Raw genomic sequence first — 17,503 nt, forward strand, 5'->3', positions numbered from 1 at the left:
TACGTGTGGCTGCTGCTGCAGCTTTTGTAGCTGGGTGAGGGGCAGGTTTATCTGAACCAACCTGAACCAACCTTTTGCTGTGGTCCCACTCATGTCTTTACAAATAGCTGCAAATCCCAAACACTTGCTCATTTCCTTTCAGACCACAGGAAATAAGGCTGGAAACTTGCCTTGAGTGAGAGATGTTCCTGCTTTGAACTTAAGGTTTTGTGGTGAGTCAGATTTGTGACAGCAGTCATCCTGTGGGTCATCACAGTGAGCTGGGTCTAAGGAATGTCCAGTGGGAGCCATCGGACTGGGCCACCTTCAGTCAGAAACAGACCACAGAGGGGGAGCTCAAATAGAGAAACTGGGTTGCTCACCCTCTTTTGTCTCTCACATGTAGAACTACAGGAGCGAGACATTTTGGATGCACTCTCCTGACCTGGGCTGTGCGGCAGGGAACGGACAAGCCTCTGCTTCTGTACCAGGACTTCCATGTTCTGCTCCTGAAGAAGTTTGATTGCATTTGCTGCCTTCCAGGAACTAAGGCAAATGGATCCAGGGAATGTTGTGCTTAAAAACCTCTTTCAGGAGTGGAAGCTGCTGTTGAACTTGGGTAGTATTTTATTTTACTATTTGAGCTTCCCTCTGACCATCTGAGTACCTGGGATACCCACTGGCAGGACGACTTCCTCATCAGGAAGCTAAGCAGGGGAAGACTTCAAGGGACATATAAAGTGCTGCTGCACAGAATGACTGTGCCAATTCCTGTTTAACACCTCGCTATTCCCTATGCAAACCTGTTCCTGCACAAGGTGCAATTCCTTGGGCTGAGACCAGCTACTTTATGACTAATGCTTGGTTATCACTGTGCACGCCTGCAGCCTGGCTGGCAAGTTGACTTCACAGTCCAGCTTCTGCAGTGTTGGCTATTTCCCCGAGCACTGATCTGGGACTTGATTTCCCTGCACAAGCCAACCTCTTACTGCCAATATACGTAATAATGGAGCACACATGGAAGCCAGCTAGGATCCACATGGATGATTTCTTAAAGAAGAGCATTTCCTGTGTATTGTAAACATTTGGTGATCCCAAATCTTTTTCCATCTTTAGAGGAGACAGTTCAGCTGTGACAGCCCCACTGATTAACTTGAAACTCAGGCCTTAGTATGATGCCAGACTTGGTCCAACATGCGCCAAGTACCTAATTGATGGCTGGAAGTACATTTTAGATAAGGATTTGTTATTTATCAGTTATGAAGCTTAGGGGCTTCTCAGCATGTGCAGAAAAGATCTGTAATGTGTATTATTTTTTCTGTTTAAGATTGCTCTAGAAAACATTATTTTGTCTAAAACAACTATTCACATTTAATTTTGTGGAGTGCTTCAGGTTTAATTTGGTGTATTACAAAGTACACTCTCAGAGCAGCCTTCCTGTCTTACTGTTACAAAAAGCGTGCAGTCCAGGCATCAGAGGACACAAAGACACAGAAATAAATGTATGTCTGCTAAGAAACAAAGCCAGACTTCTATGAAGATGGGAACTTAAAGATGATGAGAACTTAGATCTATGTAACTGAATGTGAAACCTCAGCACCTTTAAATCCTACACTGGATAGAAGCCGTAAAGACTGGGTTTTATCTGCTTCCCTTTATTCTTTATCACACATTAACAAGTGAAAAACTCTGAGCATCAGTCTTCTCATTACAGTGAGAGAATCCCCATTCTTATGTAAAATCTTGAAGTACAAAACCCCCACCTCTGTCTCTGGAATAACTTGCCTTTAATTCCACAGTTTTATGCTGATTTCTCTGTAACAGATTATAGTTTCAAAGCATCAGACGTGCTAGCAACACGTCAATTACACATCTATAAAAACTATGCCTGTATTCCCCATATCTGATAGAGGCTGATGGTTCCAACGACCTGCTATTTATTGCAAGTGAGACTGCTGTAAGGACCCCTGGCCTTAAAGGACACTGCTTACAGGAAATGTCCATTGCTGAGGCAACTCTGAACTGTGCCGTGGTGTCTGCCCTCTCAGGGCTTCGGAGAGGGAGCAGTGGGGGGCCTTTTCTGGGGCACGTTCTGACAAGAAACCAGTGGGCCACCAGCAGACCTTTCCTGTACTTTGCATGCTGCATTCTGCTCAGCCAATTCTGCCCAGCCTAATTTGCTGCATGAATGGACTGATTTCCTTTAACTTTACTGATAATCAACCTTTAATTATACTGATAATCAACATAAGGGAATAACGCAAACGTCTCCTTATTAAGAAAATAAGAAAACCCAACAAAACCCCCAAAAATATTCCCCTCCCAAAACACCCCACAAACAAACCCACAAAACAGCAGAAAAAAAACTGCGTAACTGTGCAAAAACAACTGCCTGCCCTGAGCATGGCACTGAACCTCTAGAACACTGTCTAACCTCAACTATTCTATGATGATTCCTTGAGTTACTTAACACTTAAGCTGATTAAAAACTGACCAAAACCAGGGACACCCTCCCCACAAACCAAAATCCAAACCCCAGCAACTCCCCACTTCACAAAAATCAAAGCTTTTGGAGAAAATTCTGCATATCTGCAACATGTGTCAAGCCCCAGTTTCAAATCACTGTTCGAGGCACACCAGTAGCTACCAGAGCTCATTTCTAAAAGAGTTTCTTTTTTACATAGCAGCTAAAAACATCTAGAAAAAACACTTTAAAACTGAGTTTAAACCAAAATACCGTAACTTTCCGTGAGGGAAGTATGTGACCAGGGCACTAAAAAAGAAAACTGCGCTATGATAACTAAATGCATCTCGTGAAATTATTTCAGTTTTGGGAATCCAAGCCCTGACGGACATGTCATTAAATGCTTTTTAAATATCCCAGTCTCCCCTCTGTCAAAGCCATTTCAGATCCTTCAAGTCAAAACGATGCAGGCTGCTTCTGAGAATGCAGCATGCGCTGCTTTATGAAGAGAGTCTGATTTTCTCTGTTACTGAGGAAAAATAACTGTAGCACCAGTTGAAAACTCATTTAAGAAACTTAGTCATTGCTTAAAAGCACAGAACCACACCCTACCCATTTTAGAAGGGCAAGTAATCCTAACTAATGTCAGCAGTATCTAGCTCTTCCACAACGAATCAAGAGATTTCAAACCAATCTGCAGAGGAAAAATGTGGAGGCAGGGGAAGCCATTAGGGCTTGCTCACTGTCACTCTGCAGACCAGCCCCCTTCTGCCCATAAAACTTTACAAGATAAACCCAGCGTAACTTCACCTAAACCCCCTTTTCAACTAGTAACCGTCTGCATTACAACGTCTCTGCTCAATTCAGTATTTCTAGGAACATCCAAGACCATGCACAGATACAGCAAGTATCTTTTTCTGCAAAAAAAAAAAGATAAAAAAAAGGAATTAAAAGACTGCCACATGACACCTAGAAGCGTTTATTTTATGCAACAAACTTAAATATGATCATGTGTACATAAAAGTGTACACTGTATCTATGCTGAACAATGCCAGGAAACATAATATTGATGCAACAATCTTCTAAAATAAACATTAAAAAAATGAGCCTGGACAGGAAGACAAAATGCAAAACAGACTTACTTCCAATCAGCACAATGCTTAAAATTGAGAGCAATCCTAAACATTTCCAACTTTCCTTACAAAGCTGCCAAAGTCCAACTATTTTTAAAAATTGATTTTTTTTGTTTTCTTTACATCAATAATAAAAATCTGGTGACAAACATTATAAAATCAAATGCTGGACTGCCTTTACTCCTTTAAAATTTAGAATATTCCAACAGAACCGTAGGAGTAAAAACACTTAAAAGTGATATATGTTTTTATAAAACAAACATCAATATGTACATTTATTGCAAATTATATTAAACTAAAATGGAGGGAAATTAAAAAATGAAATGTCTACTTGCGAATTTATAATAATTTTAAGTGATTACTTTCCCACTCTGATAAAAATCAGAAAGCAACATTTATAAAATTGCCACCACATGACTTTTCATAGCAGGGAACTGAAATCTGTACATCCTATTCTTGCAGAAAAGTAGGCAGGCAGAAAGAATTATACATAAAACAGTCTCCAAAAGTAAAGCAAAAAAACTTTTTGTGATTTCTTTTTCCTCTAGTCTTGTTTCAAATCCATTCAGTAGACTTTTGCTGTGAAACATGGGAATACCTGGCTCTAGAATCATGAATTTTCAACGTCAGTGTAAGGACCTCCTCTGACTTCCTTTAAAAAAAAAAAAAATGCAGCATGAAAATTAATGGTGTAAATACACTTTTTAACTCCAGAATGCAGCAACTGGAACCAAGTGTTAAGCAATTTGCTTAATTATTGACTTTTCATAAAAAAAGTCTCTGGGGAAATAAGTACAGATGCTTTTAGCCTCTTTCTCAAGAGTTTCTGCTTTACATTTCCATTGAGAAGGATTAATTTCATGTGAAAGGGAAGCATAGTTTTCCTTCTGGTTTCAGAGCTGAAAGCTGTGTGTTTTGAAATAATTTCAGTTCCTGTACAGGAAATTTCTGAATCCTAGTTTTTGCAGAAGCTTGGAGCATGCCTTTATTTGGCCTTCATTTCCTCCCTTTTCGAGCAAGTTTTCTTTTTACCTTTTTTAGGGGAGAAGAGAAAATAAAAGTTAATTTTAACGACATGCAAATTACAATTCTGCAGCAAAACCCTACCTATATTGTTTACATTTTAGCTTTTACACTCTTTATAATGTGACTTTTTCCAACTCCATCTTTCACCTTCTCAGCGATTACAGTTAATTGAATAGAACTTCACTTCCTTATTTTATAGCACAACTTCCTGAGAAACTTGAAAATATGCAAGTTGAATAATAATTATTCCATAACCGAGTCATGTTTTTTCAGCATAAACAGAAACATAACTTATCCATAGCTTTCACTGGAATCGGAGAATAAGAATGATAACTTGTTAGAATTAACTGTATTTAATTACCCAGGTTTGTAAAAATAGCCTTTCTTAAGAACAAGCATTACTTCAGATGTTTTTCAAATATTTACAGTAAGTTGTGCATCTACTTAAAAGCAGTAATAAAATCTATCAGACACACTATTTTCACATGTTTTCCTAGCAGACAGACAGATTTGTTTTGATATCTTACTGTATAAGCTACAATTAAAAAAAACACGGAATTGTCCTATATAAGATGCCTGCTACACCTTAAGGAAGCCTCCCTCTGCTATCTCTGTATCCTCAGTATCTTCCTGGCTGCTCCCACAGGCCTTAAAAAGATCCATTGCATTTTGGGAACATTCGGGACTTGAGTCTATCTCCAACAGTGAATCTCCATCACTTCCAAGCACCTGGCTTCTGAAAAACGTTAACAATGTTTTGATATTTTTTCCAAGAACACTGAGGTATTACACATTTAAAGAAGTTCTCTGATACAGATGGCTTATTACAGGCTATGGATAGTGCAGTCTGATATGAAGACTTAACGAACCTGACATATAAAACAAGTATTGCAAGGGAGTACACAGATACTACTCTCTTGAATGACTGAACAATTTACTAGTGTATGAACCTTGCTGTGAGAGGAAAAGGTAATTCTTTTTGAGTTTCTCTGCAAGATTCTCTTTAATTTACAAGATCTCTAGAAAGAAAACACTCCAATGATTCTTTCTTCCTTTAGATTCATTCGTGATTTCTTCCAGCATACTGGTTTGCTGATCTCTTACTGCATCATAACTTTGGACAATTTTGCATTAACATTCTCATTGTATCAGCTAAACAAATTTCTCAGTGTTTATGTGCATTTGTGGTTTGTTTATATTGGAAATCAAATCAACACACTTAAACACTGAAGTACAGAAAAACAAATCATCATCCAAGAGCTGTTTTGTAGTTTACACAGTACCAAATTCTGCTTTTGATTTACTTAAAATATATATATATGGAAATACTGTTAATATTAAACAAGCACAGACACAAAATATCATAAAAGAATTAGTCAGAATCACAATTTGTTGTGTTTACTAAGGACAGTTTTCAAGCCTTTTTTTTATCAATGAACTGAAGCAGAACAGAGCACCTAAATTCCTGTGTACTTGGCATTAATGAACACACTGAAATACCCTCAATTCTTAGTCCTTTTACAAAGCAAGACTAGTAAGGGGAACCATGAAGTAACAAACAAAGAAGTAAAATTTGGTGAAAACAGGTTAGTTTACCCTGTCCTGACCAAATAAACTCAGTTTTTCCAATTCTAGTTGCCTGGTACCTTTAAAAACCAGAACGCAACATAATGTATGTTGCGCCACAGTGTTCATAAAATCATCATGTTTTAATTGCGCCCTTTAACTATGCTGGATCTGTTATAATTGGACATTCAGGGTATATCTTGGGACAAGAAAAGCCCACCCCACCCATGTGTTTTATAATTTGTTTATTTTTACCTTTGTAGATCAATTTGTCTCTGTGCTGCTGCTGGCTTTTTTGCTGTGTCTTGCTGTTTTGGTGCTTTGGCATTACCTGCCTCTAAACTCCCTGGACTTTCTTGACTGACTGCTGCCCTTTTCCTTCCTCGGACAGGTGGTTTGTTTGTTTCCTCATTTTTTGCAGTGGTGCCCTGAGGTTCAGGTTTGGGTGGACGCCCTCTCCTGGTTTTTGCTGCAAGTGATGGTCCTGTTTCATCTACATTTTTTTCTTCTGGTTTTTGATGAATATTTTCAGTTCCAGATGCTGTTGCTGTTCGTTTTTTCCCACGTTCAGTGCTGTTTCCTTGTGTAGCCTGATCAGAATTAATCTCCTATAAAGTAAAAATCATGAATGTGAAGAAAAAAAAGATTCCCAAAGGTGAACTGCAACTGTTACCTCCCTCCAGCAGAAACACAAGTTTATAAAACAATAACTGTTCTTACAAAAAACACATCACATCATCTTAGGCCTACTTTCACTAAATGGGATTTCAGGCATTAACCTTGCAAAAAGGCTTTTTCCACTGTGTGTAATGTTAATATCTGTTCCCAATGTATCTTTTTGCTGCTTGAAAGTGAGATTACAGCAAGATTAATAACCTCAGATCCTCCCATGAGGCTTCTGGACAAGTTCCTTTTACTGCCTCTTTCCCAACTGACAGGAGAGAACTGAGGAGCAAGAATAATGATGCTGGTACAGCAAATGATATTTACTTCAATACATGCAAAGTCTGAGACCAACCTTCAGTAAAATGCAGATTATTAAAGCCCTAAATGCCAGTAAAGCAAAAAAAAACCACCAAGGTTTGCAAATAACAAAGGGAGCAAGACCTAGTCTCAAATTAAACTTGGCTGCCTTTGCCATTTCTTTGTCATGTCTGAATAGGTACAGCCTACATGCATGTTTTCCTCAATATACCGAACAAGGTAATGGAACTGATAAAATTTCATGAAGCAGTGTCTGCGTATGAGAAACAGAAAGGGTGGTGGCAATGTAGGTCTCTACACAGAAAAGTATTCACAGGAAAACAAAAAGGAAGCCACTGGATGCTAGACCTTCATTTGAACGTTGGCTTCCAGAACAGTTAGGAGGAGGGGCAGAGAAAAGGGCACTGAAGAAGTATGGCTGGGATGACTCTGCAGTTTCAAACAAACTAGCTGAGGCCACTCACTAATGTAAGTGCTGCATCTGAACCACAGACCTTCTGTGCTGAACATTCCACCAGTATTTCTTAAATGTTTAAATAAGTCAGGCAGTATCTATTCTTTATTAGCGTTCCAGCAGCTTCATGGCAGACATTTACAACTGCTATTCCCAAAAACTTTACAGACAACCACTCTTCGATAATTTCAACCAAAGCCAAGTTTCAAGAAGGCAGAAAGCATTTTTGAAGACTGATTTCATAAAGGCTTTACCTAACTTCTCTTAACTTTTCAGAAGAACCCTATTTTGGGGAAAGAACCAAAAAAGGAACCATATGTTGAAATCTGAGACTTTTTCTTCATTAGCTCAGAGGTGTGAGCATTATGTGGATGTTATTTTAAAAGATTAATAAAACCCCTGACTTTTCTAAATGATGATACAAACCCAAGTCACCTGCTTATTACTCTGATTTCATCTAATCAAAAAAAGACTGAGTAGGAATATGACTTAAAGTGCATGCAGCATGAACCATCTATGTGTTCTTACATTATTACAAAATGTCTATTTTGATTTTAGACTCACAGAACCATCTAGGTTGGAAGTGACCTCTGGATATCCTCTGGTTAAGCCTTCTTGTTGAAAGCAGGGTTATCAAGAGCCCTTGACAAGCCAAGCCATGAACAGCAACATCCCACCACTTTTCTGGGCAACCTATTCCAGTGATTAATTTTCCTCACAATTTCCTCTGAAGCAACTTCTGCCTGTAGCCTTTTGTCCTGTCACCATGCAGCCCTGAGAAGAAAGTGCTTCCATCTTCTCCATTTATCTTTTAGATATTGAAAGATTGATTAAATCCCCTCAAGGATTTTCTACTCTAGGCTGAAAAAATCCAACACTTTCAACCTTTCTTCATATAGCAACTCCTCCAAGCCTTTCTCTGTTAAGCTCTCTCCAGTTTTTCAGTATGTGCTGAACTGGCAAGGACACAGTATTCTGGACACAGTATTCCAGCTGTAGCCTAGTGAATGCCAAATAGGATGGAATAAAGACATCCCTCAATCTGCTGGCTATACTCCTGCTGATGCAGCCCAGGACCCAGCTTGCCTTCAGTGCTGCTAAGGCACACCGTCAACTCATGCTCCATTGGTTGTCTACTGGGATGGTCCCTCAAGCTCTTCTTAGGCAAGTTACACCCCAGACATGCAGATCCCAGAATGTTGTACTGCTGCCTGAATTGTACTGCTGCCTGAATTGTACTGCTGTACTGCTGTATGCAGGCACAGGGACTTCACATTTACCTTTGTTAAACTTCATGCAATTGTATGTTTTATAAGTTAAAACTGCAGTGAGATGTACTAAATAGACCCCCAGTGCCAAGCTTATTATACAGGTACAGTTCATAAAAATACCCAGACATACCTTGTTTTTCACAGGTTCCGTCTTTGCTGGTGTGACTGAAATAATCCTCACAGGATTTTCATCATTTTCACTGACCCCAGTTTCTGATATATCCGAACTTTGTTCCCTGGTAGCATAATTGAAGGAAAAAAATAAAATACACAGAACAAAAGAGAAAAGACGTTTGCAATTAGTTAAAAATAATAATAAAAAAATTTTAAAAAATTAATGCAGACAGGCTAAATTAATGCAGACAGGCTAAATTAATTAAAAAAAAAAAAGAGAAATGAATTTGCCCAAGATCACACAGATTTTCTTTCTGAGAACCAGGAAAGATCTAGAAGGGATTAGCTACCGAGCCATATCCCTTATCACCGACACAATGCTTTATAATGCTTTTTGCAAACTTAAGACCAGTGCTCTACATGAGGCTGTGTTCTTTTTCCAGATAGAAAAAGCCAATACTGGCAAAAGTAGTGAACCAAAATAAAGACCAGCAATTCACCACCAACTTCAAGTTAATTTACACAAACATACAATAGTTTTAAAACAAATACAGTTTAAAAATATACAATTATTACAGCACATATCATGCACTCTTACAGAACAAATTCTGAACGCAGTTGTACTTCTTTTTGGCCTTATGAAATGCAGCAACTAGAGTTGACTTTCTCTACTTTCTTTAACTCTTAGCCAGTTAACCAATTCAAAACCAAATTAATCCATCTTAAAACCTGAAAGTGTAAACTGTTTCTCCAGATTTATGACAAATTTAAAACCACTGGATTCACATAAAATAACACTTAGTAGAAGAAAGACCGAATATTACAGTGATATGTTGCATCTTTCCACTGAGATCCTGGTCCTCTTCAGCAAGTTCCTTTTAATTGTTCTTAATCTTAAACATTTAGGCTACATCAAAAATGTCTGTTGTTACCAATCAGGATTAATGCTAATTTATACATTAAAAAAAAGATGTGTGGGCTGCAAAAACTGTATGGCTGGTCTCTTCAGTTCTGACACAAAAATATGAATATTAACCACCACCATTTCAGACTGTAGCAGTATAGCATCTCTTACATTATCTTATGTTCTATTACATGTAATTACACCTAAAGACTGGGCTAAATTTTTGTCTGCTGAAAAAAAGAAAAAAACAACAACAAAAAAAAACCAAAATCCCAAAACAAAAAGCAGAGATGGAAATTTTGCCTACAGACTACTATTATATTTCTTAAAATTGAACAAAATAGAAGTGCTCTTCAAACACACTGGCACAAACTGAATCATCTCCTGTCTTAAAACATGCAAGCACACTGTAGAAGATGAAGTAGAGAGTTACTGAAAGAAATTTCAAACCCCTTTACCTCGATCTGTTTCCTGCAGAAGAGCTCAGCTCAGAGTTTACGCTGATATTGCTTCCAGTCTCTGATCCTGTAGTTCTGATGTATGGCCTTCTTCCAGTTGCAGACAATGGTTTGTTTACTGTACCTAATACACCAGTTGGCTTTGGCTGGAAGAATATGTTTAAATATTAAGAAATAGCAACTTCACATAGATACTTAATTTTTAAAATATTTACTTGAGTATTTTAAGGTACTTTTTTCTGAATTAACAGTCTCAATCCCAATGCCACCAGCTCAGAGGTACAGACCTCATCTTTACTTTAAAAAACACTGTCTGTCCTACTTTTATTTCTTATAATTTAACAGCACTTCCTGAATTGCCTTGCTCTTTCTCATGAAGGGACAGCAGCTGGAGAAGTCTCAACAAAAGCCAGAATGTTAGGTAATACTAGTCTCAACATGGCTGAGAGCCTCTGGCTAAGGACGAATGGGGAAGCAAATAAAGCAGATGATGTTGAGAGAATCTACTACAACCCATCCAGGCAGGATGACACCACTGATAACTTGTTCTACAAGGAAATAAAGGATAAATCTAGATCAACAGCCCTTGCCTTTATGGGCAATTTTAACTTTCCAGACATCAACTGTGAATATCATACAGTGGAGTCAAACAGATCCAGAAAATTCCTGAAGCACACTGAAGGTAACTCCTTTGTGCAGGTACTACAGGAGGCGACTATGAAAGGGGCCTTCCTAGATCTGTGGCTTGTAAACAGAGAGGGACTTGTGAGCAAAGTGGTGACTGGTGGTTGTCTTAAACTGATGACAAAGTAGCTGAGTTTCAAATCATTGGCACCAGGAGAAAAACTGCCACCAAAACTTTGATCCTTGTGGCTAGAGCAGACTTCAGGCTGCTGAAGGAGCCAGTTATCAGAAAGAACTCTGGGACGCTGCTCGACAAGGTTGGTCACCTCACAAACAGGAGGTGATAAAGCAAAGATGTTTAATGCTTTCTTTGCCTCTGTCTTCAACACCAGTGATGGCCCCTGGAATGTCCTTTATTAGATGACTATGACTTGGGGAGGATGATTAACTTCCAGGAGACCCTGAAATTATTTGAGATTTGCTGCTTCAGCTGGATGCACATAAATACATGTGGCCCAATGGGATTCATCCCAGGGTACTAAAAAAGCTGGCTGTTGTTAGTGCAGGACCTCCCTCCATCATTTTTCAATGGTCTTGGGAAACCAGAGAGGTCCCAGTCAACTGGAAGCTGACAAATGCTTTCCCAGTTTTCAAGAAGGGTAAGAAGGAAGATGCTGGTAATTACAGGCTTATCAGTCTCACTTCAGTGCCGGTATAATTATGGAGAAGGTTATTCTGGGAGTTAGTGAAAAACACTTGAGAGACAACACAGTCACTGGTCATAACCAGCACGGATTCATGAGGGGAAAATCCTGCTTAACCAACATAATTTCCTTTTATGATAAGGTCACCCTTCTAGGTCACCAAGGGAAGCCAGTACATGTGGTGGGTTTGGACTTTAGAAAAGCTTTTGATACTGTCTCACAGAATCCTTCTGGATAAACTGTCCAGCACACAGCTAGGTAAGTCCATTTAATATGTCAGGTGTGCAACTGGCTGATGGGTCAGGCTTAAAGAGTCATAGTAAATGGGGTTACATCAGGCCAGTGGCAGTCACCAGTGTGGTTCCCCAAGGCTCAATTTTAGGGCCAGAGCTCTTAAGTGTTTTTATAAATTATCTAGACACAGGAGTTGCATGTACATTAAGTTTGCTGATGATACTAAACTAGGAGCTGTGGACTCCCTTGAGGGTAGAGAAGCCTTACAGAGAGATCTGGACAGACTAGAGAGCTGAACAATCACCAAGAGTATGAAATTTAACAAAAGCAAGTGCCTGATTCTCCACCTGGAATGGGGTACTGCTGGTTATACATACAAATGGGAGGGATGAGAGGCTGGAGAGCAGCCTTGCAGAAAGAGAGCTGGGGGTTTGTGTTGATGGCAAGTTGAACATGAGTCAACAGTGTGCCCTTGGCAGCCAGGAAGACCAACCACGTCCTGAGCTGCATCAAGGTTCCATGCACTTCCTCCATGGTTGAAGGAGGTGACTGTCCCACTCTACACTGCGCTGGTGCAGCCCCAGCTTGAGTACTGTGTGCGGCTTTTGGTACCTCAGTATAAGAAGGACATTAAACTATTACAGTTTGTCCAGAGGATGGCGATCAAGATGGTGAAAGGCCTTGAGGGCAAAACTTTCGAGAAGTGGCTGAGATCACTTGGTTTGGTCAGTGGAGAAGGCCAAGGGGTGACCTCATCACAGTCTACAACTTCCTCACGGAGGGCAGGAGTGGGGAAGTGCTTATCTCCTCTCCCGTGACCAGCAACAGAACACAAGGAAATGGACTGAAGCTGTGTCAGGGGAAGTTCAGACTGGACATTAGGAAAAGGTTCTTCACCGAGAATGAAGGGAAGTGGTAATGCACAAAGTCCGTCAGATTTCAAGGAGCACCTGGATAGCACTCCAAAGTCATACAGCCTAGCCGTAGGCAGTCATGTGAAGAGCAGGGAGTCAGACTAGATGACCCTTATGAGTCCCTTCCAATTTGAGATATTCTGTGATTCTAACACCTTGTATTTGCAAAGCAAAGCACCTCAGGGAAATGCTTTCCAAAAGGTAATACAGAATTAGGTTCATTACGACAGTAGGAAGTTTGTATACTTCTACTATACAGAAAGCTAGCATAAAAATATTTAACACTATCTACTCCTGTGTTCTGATACAGCGATGGTATTTTAGATCTTGATACGGCTGGTGTCTGTTGACCAATCAACCTGGTCAGGCTGGCTAGGCAGCCTGAAGTTTTTATTCTGCCTCTGGAGAGTAGTCAAAAAAGTTTTCATAACTGGCATGTCACATTCTTCATGTAACTTTACATTTCCTCAGAGACCAAGTTAATTTATTAACATTCCCACAAGAAAATATAATTCCTATGTGTGGAAGTTATGAGGGAGCAGGCAGGAGAGAGATACCACAGATGACAGGAAACATTTGGCTAGTAAAAAGAAAAAGCTATGATCTCTGCAGAAACAGCCTGTTACTGAGCACATGTTCAGTAGCTACATCATGCTACTAATACTGCACAACATCTACTTAAACATATTATTCTTGTATTTTATTTGTTCTATTTACTGAATAACTCAATTTACTGCATGTCCAAAGAAGGGCAAGGAAGCTGGTGAAGGATCTGGAGCACAACTCTTACCAGGGTAAGAGGGAACTGGGGTTGTTTAAATTGGAGAAAAGGAGGCTCAGGGGAGAACTTATCACTGTCTAAAAAGAAGTTGTAGTGATGTGGGTGTCAGTCTCTTCTCCCATGTAACAGGACAAGAGGAAATGGCCTCAAGTTGTTGAGGGGAGGTTTAGTTTGGATATTAGAAATAATTTCTTCACCAAGAGGGTTGAAACAGGCTGCTCAGGGAAGTGGTAGAGTCACTGTCCCTGGAGATATTTAAAAGACCTATAGATATGGTGCACAGGGACATAGTTTAGTGGTGGACTTGACAGTACCACATTAACCGTTGGACACGATCTTAAGGGTCTTTTCCAACCTAAATGATTCTATGGTTTTGTAAGTACTTTATAAAAAGTATGCAGCATTCTGCACAGCTAATAGAAGAGAGAAAAAAAAGTTCGAGAGGAAGTGCTTCTGCACAACCAGGTTGTGCAGAATTTTGCAACCATGTTGCAAATTTCTGGCACCTACTGCCATAAGAGGTTCTGAAGTCAGAGCATCCAGAGGTTTAAAATCAGAGCAGATAATTTTGGTAACAACTCCATAAGCAAATCTCAAAACCAACATGCACAGATGCAGAGGCTAGCATCCCATCATCAAAATTATGAATGCTCAGCGAGTAAGAAGGAGAATGTATTGCAGAAAGTGACCAGACTTGCACCTAATCACGCTGTATTGGTCCCTCTGGAAAAACAATACCAGGCCAAAAAGGACCACTGGTCTCAGTCAGTGGGGGTATCCTTACACATCTTCATTTTCTGTAATGGACGTATGAAAAAAAAGAAGCACATGCTTGTGTATTCTATTAGGCATTAAATAAATGTTTGTTTTCCCAGAACATTAAACAGCTTTCGCCTACATTGCAGAATGCCTTATCAAATGAGAAATGTGGTAAGTTTACACAGCCAACTAAACCTGCTTCAGATGCTTAGTTCATTACATTTGAACACTGCCAAAGGTGAAACAATTACAGCAGTAGATATATATGTTCTTCTGAAGATATTTAAAGCACCAGCCTGGTAACAGCTGCTGCTAAGGAAGGTTGTTTTCTGCTTGCCTCCTCCATTCCTACTTGTAACTCCAACCCAGCTGAGTAGTGTACAGGCTTGTGTCGTAGGGTGAACAAGGAAAAGGCAGGATTCTGACACTGAGCAAACCTCACCAGCAAACCTCACTCACATGAACTGCTCTGACAGCAGAAACCTTTTGTGTAAATGAAAAATTGGTGTGAGAACAAGCAATTTCAAATGATATAGCTATGTACAGTGATCATCTGTCTCTACTCTTACAATGAACAATTACCACATAGTTTTGCTCTAACTGAAGACTTCAGGAACCAATGCAGTAACAGTTCATGAAACACAGGACATGAAAACTAATAAATGCACATGAAATTTATATTAAAACCATGATTTATACTGTTCTAAGGATTCTTACACTTTACACGTTATCCAGCATTCTTTCACTAAGCTCAAGAAAAAACAAAAGAGGTAATTTATTGGGCTAGACTAAAAAGGATTCTGACGTAATTTAACCAGAAGATAGGAAAGGAAAACCTAGAAAGTTTCTGAACCCCAAGAAAGGGCAGCTCATGGTAAAAGGTGTAAGAATAGGTTCTGGGTTTTTTGGTATTTTTTCCTGTTATTCCCCCCACCAAGACTTTGTAATTTCTCTCCCCTGTGAAAGTTATCAGCCAAATTATGTCTGAAATAAAATAAGACATGCAAACAGGTGTAGACATTTGCAGCTGAATTTAACAGCATTAACCGCTGTATTAAAAATACTGAGATTGAAAATTTCAGATCTCCTATGCTAATGGCGTCACAATTCAGTATCTGTATCATAGCTTTATGCCACTCTTATCTGAATAATGGAAAAACCTATGGTTATGTAAAAAACATAGTTAAGAAAGAATCTATGCCTCAGTGCACAGGTAGCAATCCTGGTGTCTACTCACCTGGCATAATGGTAAAGGTGCTAAATATGCCATTAAAAAAAATTATTGTACTCAAAACCTTAACACCATTTTTAAACTACAGCAGTCCATAACACTTAAAATAAATCCCAAGTGATATTCAAAGGATGTAACATGTCAAAATACAGTACCTTTCCTGTCAAAAGAAGAACCCTTGTCTCTTCTGAAATGTAATTCCTGTCATTGCAAAAATCCTGTATAGAAAATAAAAATCAGCATGTCGTACCTGAAGTCGGGATTAACCTTTTTCATTCTAAACTTTTTTTTTAAACAAACTCTGGAAAGGCTGTTACCTAACAGTCTAAGACACTGAAAAATGTGAATTATATTCTTCAGTACAGCCAACACATCAAGTCTGGGCCAAGGAATTACTTTGGTTCTGCTTACACATTTTAGAAGTATGCCTCTTAAAGCACATACTGCTATTGCTGACAGTTGAGTTGTACTCACTAAGACTATTACTAGACAACAAAAGGACCAAATTGTACAGCAAGCAAAACAGCCAAACCGCTACTGACAGATATAAACATACCACTGGTAAGACAAAAACATTCCCTTTTTCTTTTCTGTCTGCTTTGCATTCCAATGCAGATATACAGTCAGCTTATACATACATTCTCATAGCTCTCACCTGGCTACAAACATTTCTGGCATATGTTCATAATAAAGAGACAGCACAGCTTACAACTGATGTTCAAAAAAATTAATAGCTGAGGATAAAATATATGCATTTTCCTACTCATGATGTTAAGTTATGGAGATAACCAGCTTTCAAACATAAAAATAAAAAGTATTTCCCCTTGTTACTTTGGAAATTAACAAATATACCTTCTCAGGTTGCGTAAAAAATTTGGTTGGCAATACAGGGTCCTTCGGTGAATCTGCATTGCACAAAGCACTTTTGCTGTTGATGACACATAGTGCTACATCACACACTGTATACAGTTTCTGAAGAAAAAAAAAAAAAAGACAAGCATGCTTTAGGAATTACTGTTTTAAAGGGTACATAAAACAGAATTCTTCAAAAAAATTTCATCTGTGTTGAAATAACCACCACAAAGGACGTATTTTGTAATTACGTCATTAACCATACTGTTGTCTTTTCAACCACATACAGAAGTCCCTGTTTGTCATATGACTTTACTTTTAAAAAACTAGTAATGCCTATGCTGTAAAATAGAATCGCTGGCTCAATCAAATCACCATAAATGGTTTCTAATCTCTGCTAGAAACTAAGAGGTTTAACAGCAGCAGTATAATGCAGCATTTCCTCCCCCAAACCACAGAAGACATTTATGTTGGGAAACTAGGCAGCAGGAGTTACAGTAAGGCAGGCAGGCAGGTAGAAACAGTAATATTTAACAGATTTTGTTTATTAACTTCATTAGGTATTGTGTGCCGGACAAGGTCAACAAGGTTCTGAAAGAATAAGATTGGCAACATACAGACAATGCTTGCAATTAACACTCTCTCTAAAAGATCCTAAAAATGTCTGAACTAGTGCTTTCAGATTTCCTGCAAATCCTGTTCATCAAGTGTTGGGTGATGGGCTGATGGTTTCACAACACTTATCTGAATTGCTTTTCTTACTTCATTTGCCTTTGGCTCATCAGGAGACTGAGCATCTCGGGTAAGCTTGATGCTTTCTGCCATCTTTTTCATGAAGGCATGGCTATTGTTCTCATTCTTTGTCATTAAAACTTCAAGCATAAACCACAGGCACCTAAAAAGCCATAAAACCACAAGCAATTACATTCCAGCTTTTATACTGTAGCGCCCCAACATAACAATGTCTTAAAAATTTGTCAGCTGTACTAGCTTTTCTTAAGAAACCACAATCAATTTGAAGATATAAACAGGTAACATCATCTGAAGGTGG

General features: G+C 38.9%; 1 protein-coding gene across 2 annotated transcripts in view; it reads right to left on the minus strand.

The window, feature by feature from the left end:
• Positions 1-3,406: 3,406 nt before the first annotated feature.
• Positions 3,407-17,503, minus strand: part of PDS5A (PDS5 cohesin associated factor A) — an 80,416-nt gene continuing 66,319 nt past the window's right edge. Inside the window, exons 27-34 of one of the 2 annotated variants that reach the window (XM_061471258.1) lie at positions 17,215-17,347; positions 16,453-16,572; positions 15,756-15,818; positions 10,354-10,499; positions 9,008-9,113; positions 6,424-6,776; positions 5,188-5,338; positions 3,407-4,608 (exon numbers count right to left, since the gene is read on the minus strand). In XM_061471258.1, coding sequence (XP_061327242.1) covers positions 4,573-4,608; positions 5,188-5,338; positions 6,424-6,776; positions 9,008-9,113; positions 10,354-10,499; positions 15,756-15,818; positions 16,453-16,572; positions 17,215-17,347 — 1,108 coding nt within the window. In that variant the 3' untranslated portion in view covers positions 3,407-4,572. The remainder of the gene's footprint in view (positions 4,609-5,187; positions 5,339-6,423; positions 6,777-9,007; positions 9,114-10,353; positions 10,500-15,755; positions 15,819-16,452; positions 16,573-17,214; positions 17,348-17,503) is intronic. The other variant, XM_061471266.1, reaches the window with a different exon arrangement.

This window comes from Pezoporus flaviventris, unplaced genomic scaffold, assembly GCF_033815535.1.
Source record: "Pezoporus flaviventris isolate CSIRO_AGI_PZ_B2104156 unplaced genomic scaffold, CSIRO_AGI_Pfla_v1 ptg000002l, whole genome shotgun sequence".
Lineage (NCBI taxonomy): Eukaryota > Metazoa > Chordata > Aves > Psittaciformes > Psittacidae > Pezoporus > Pezoporus flaviventris.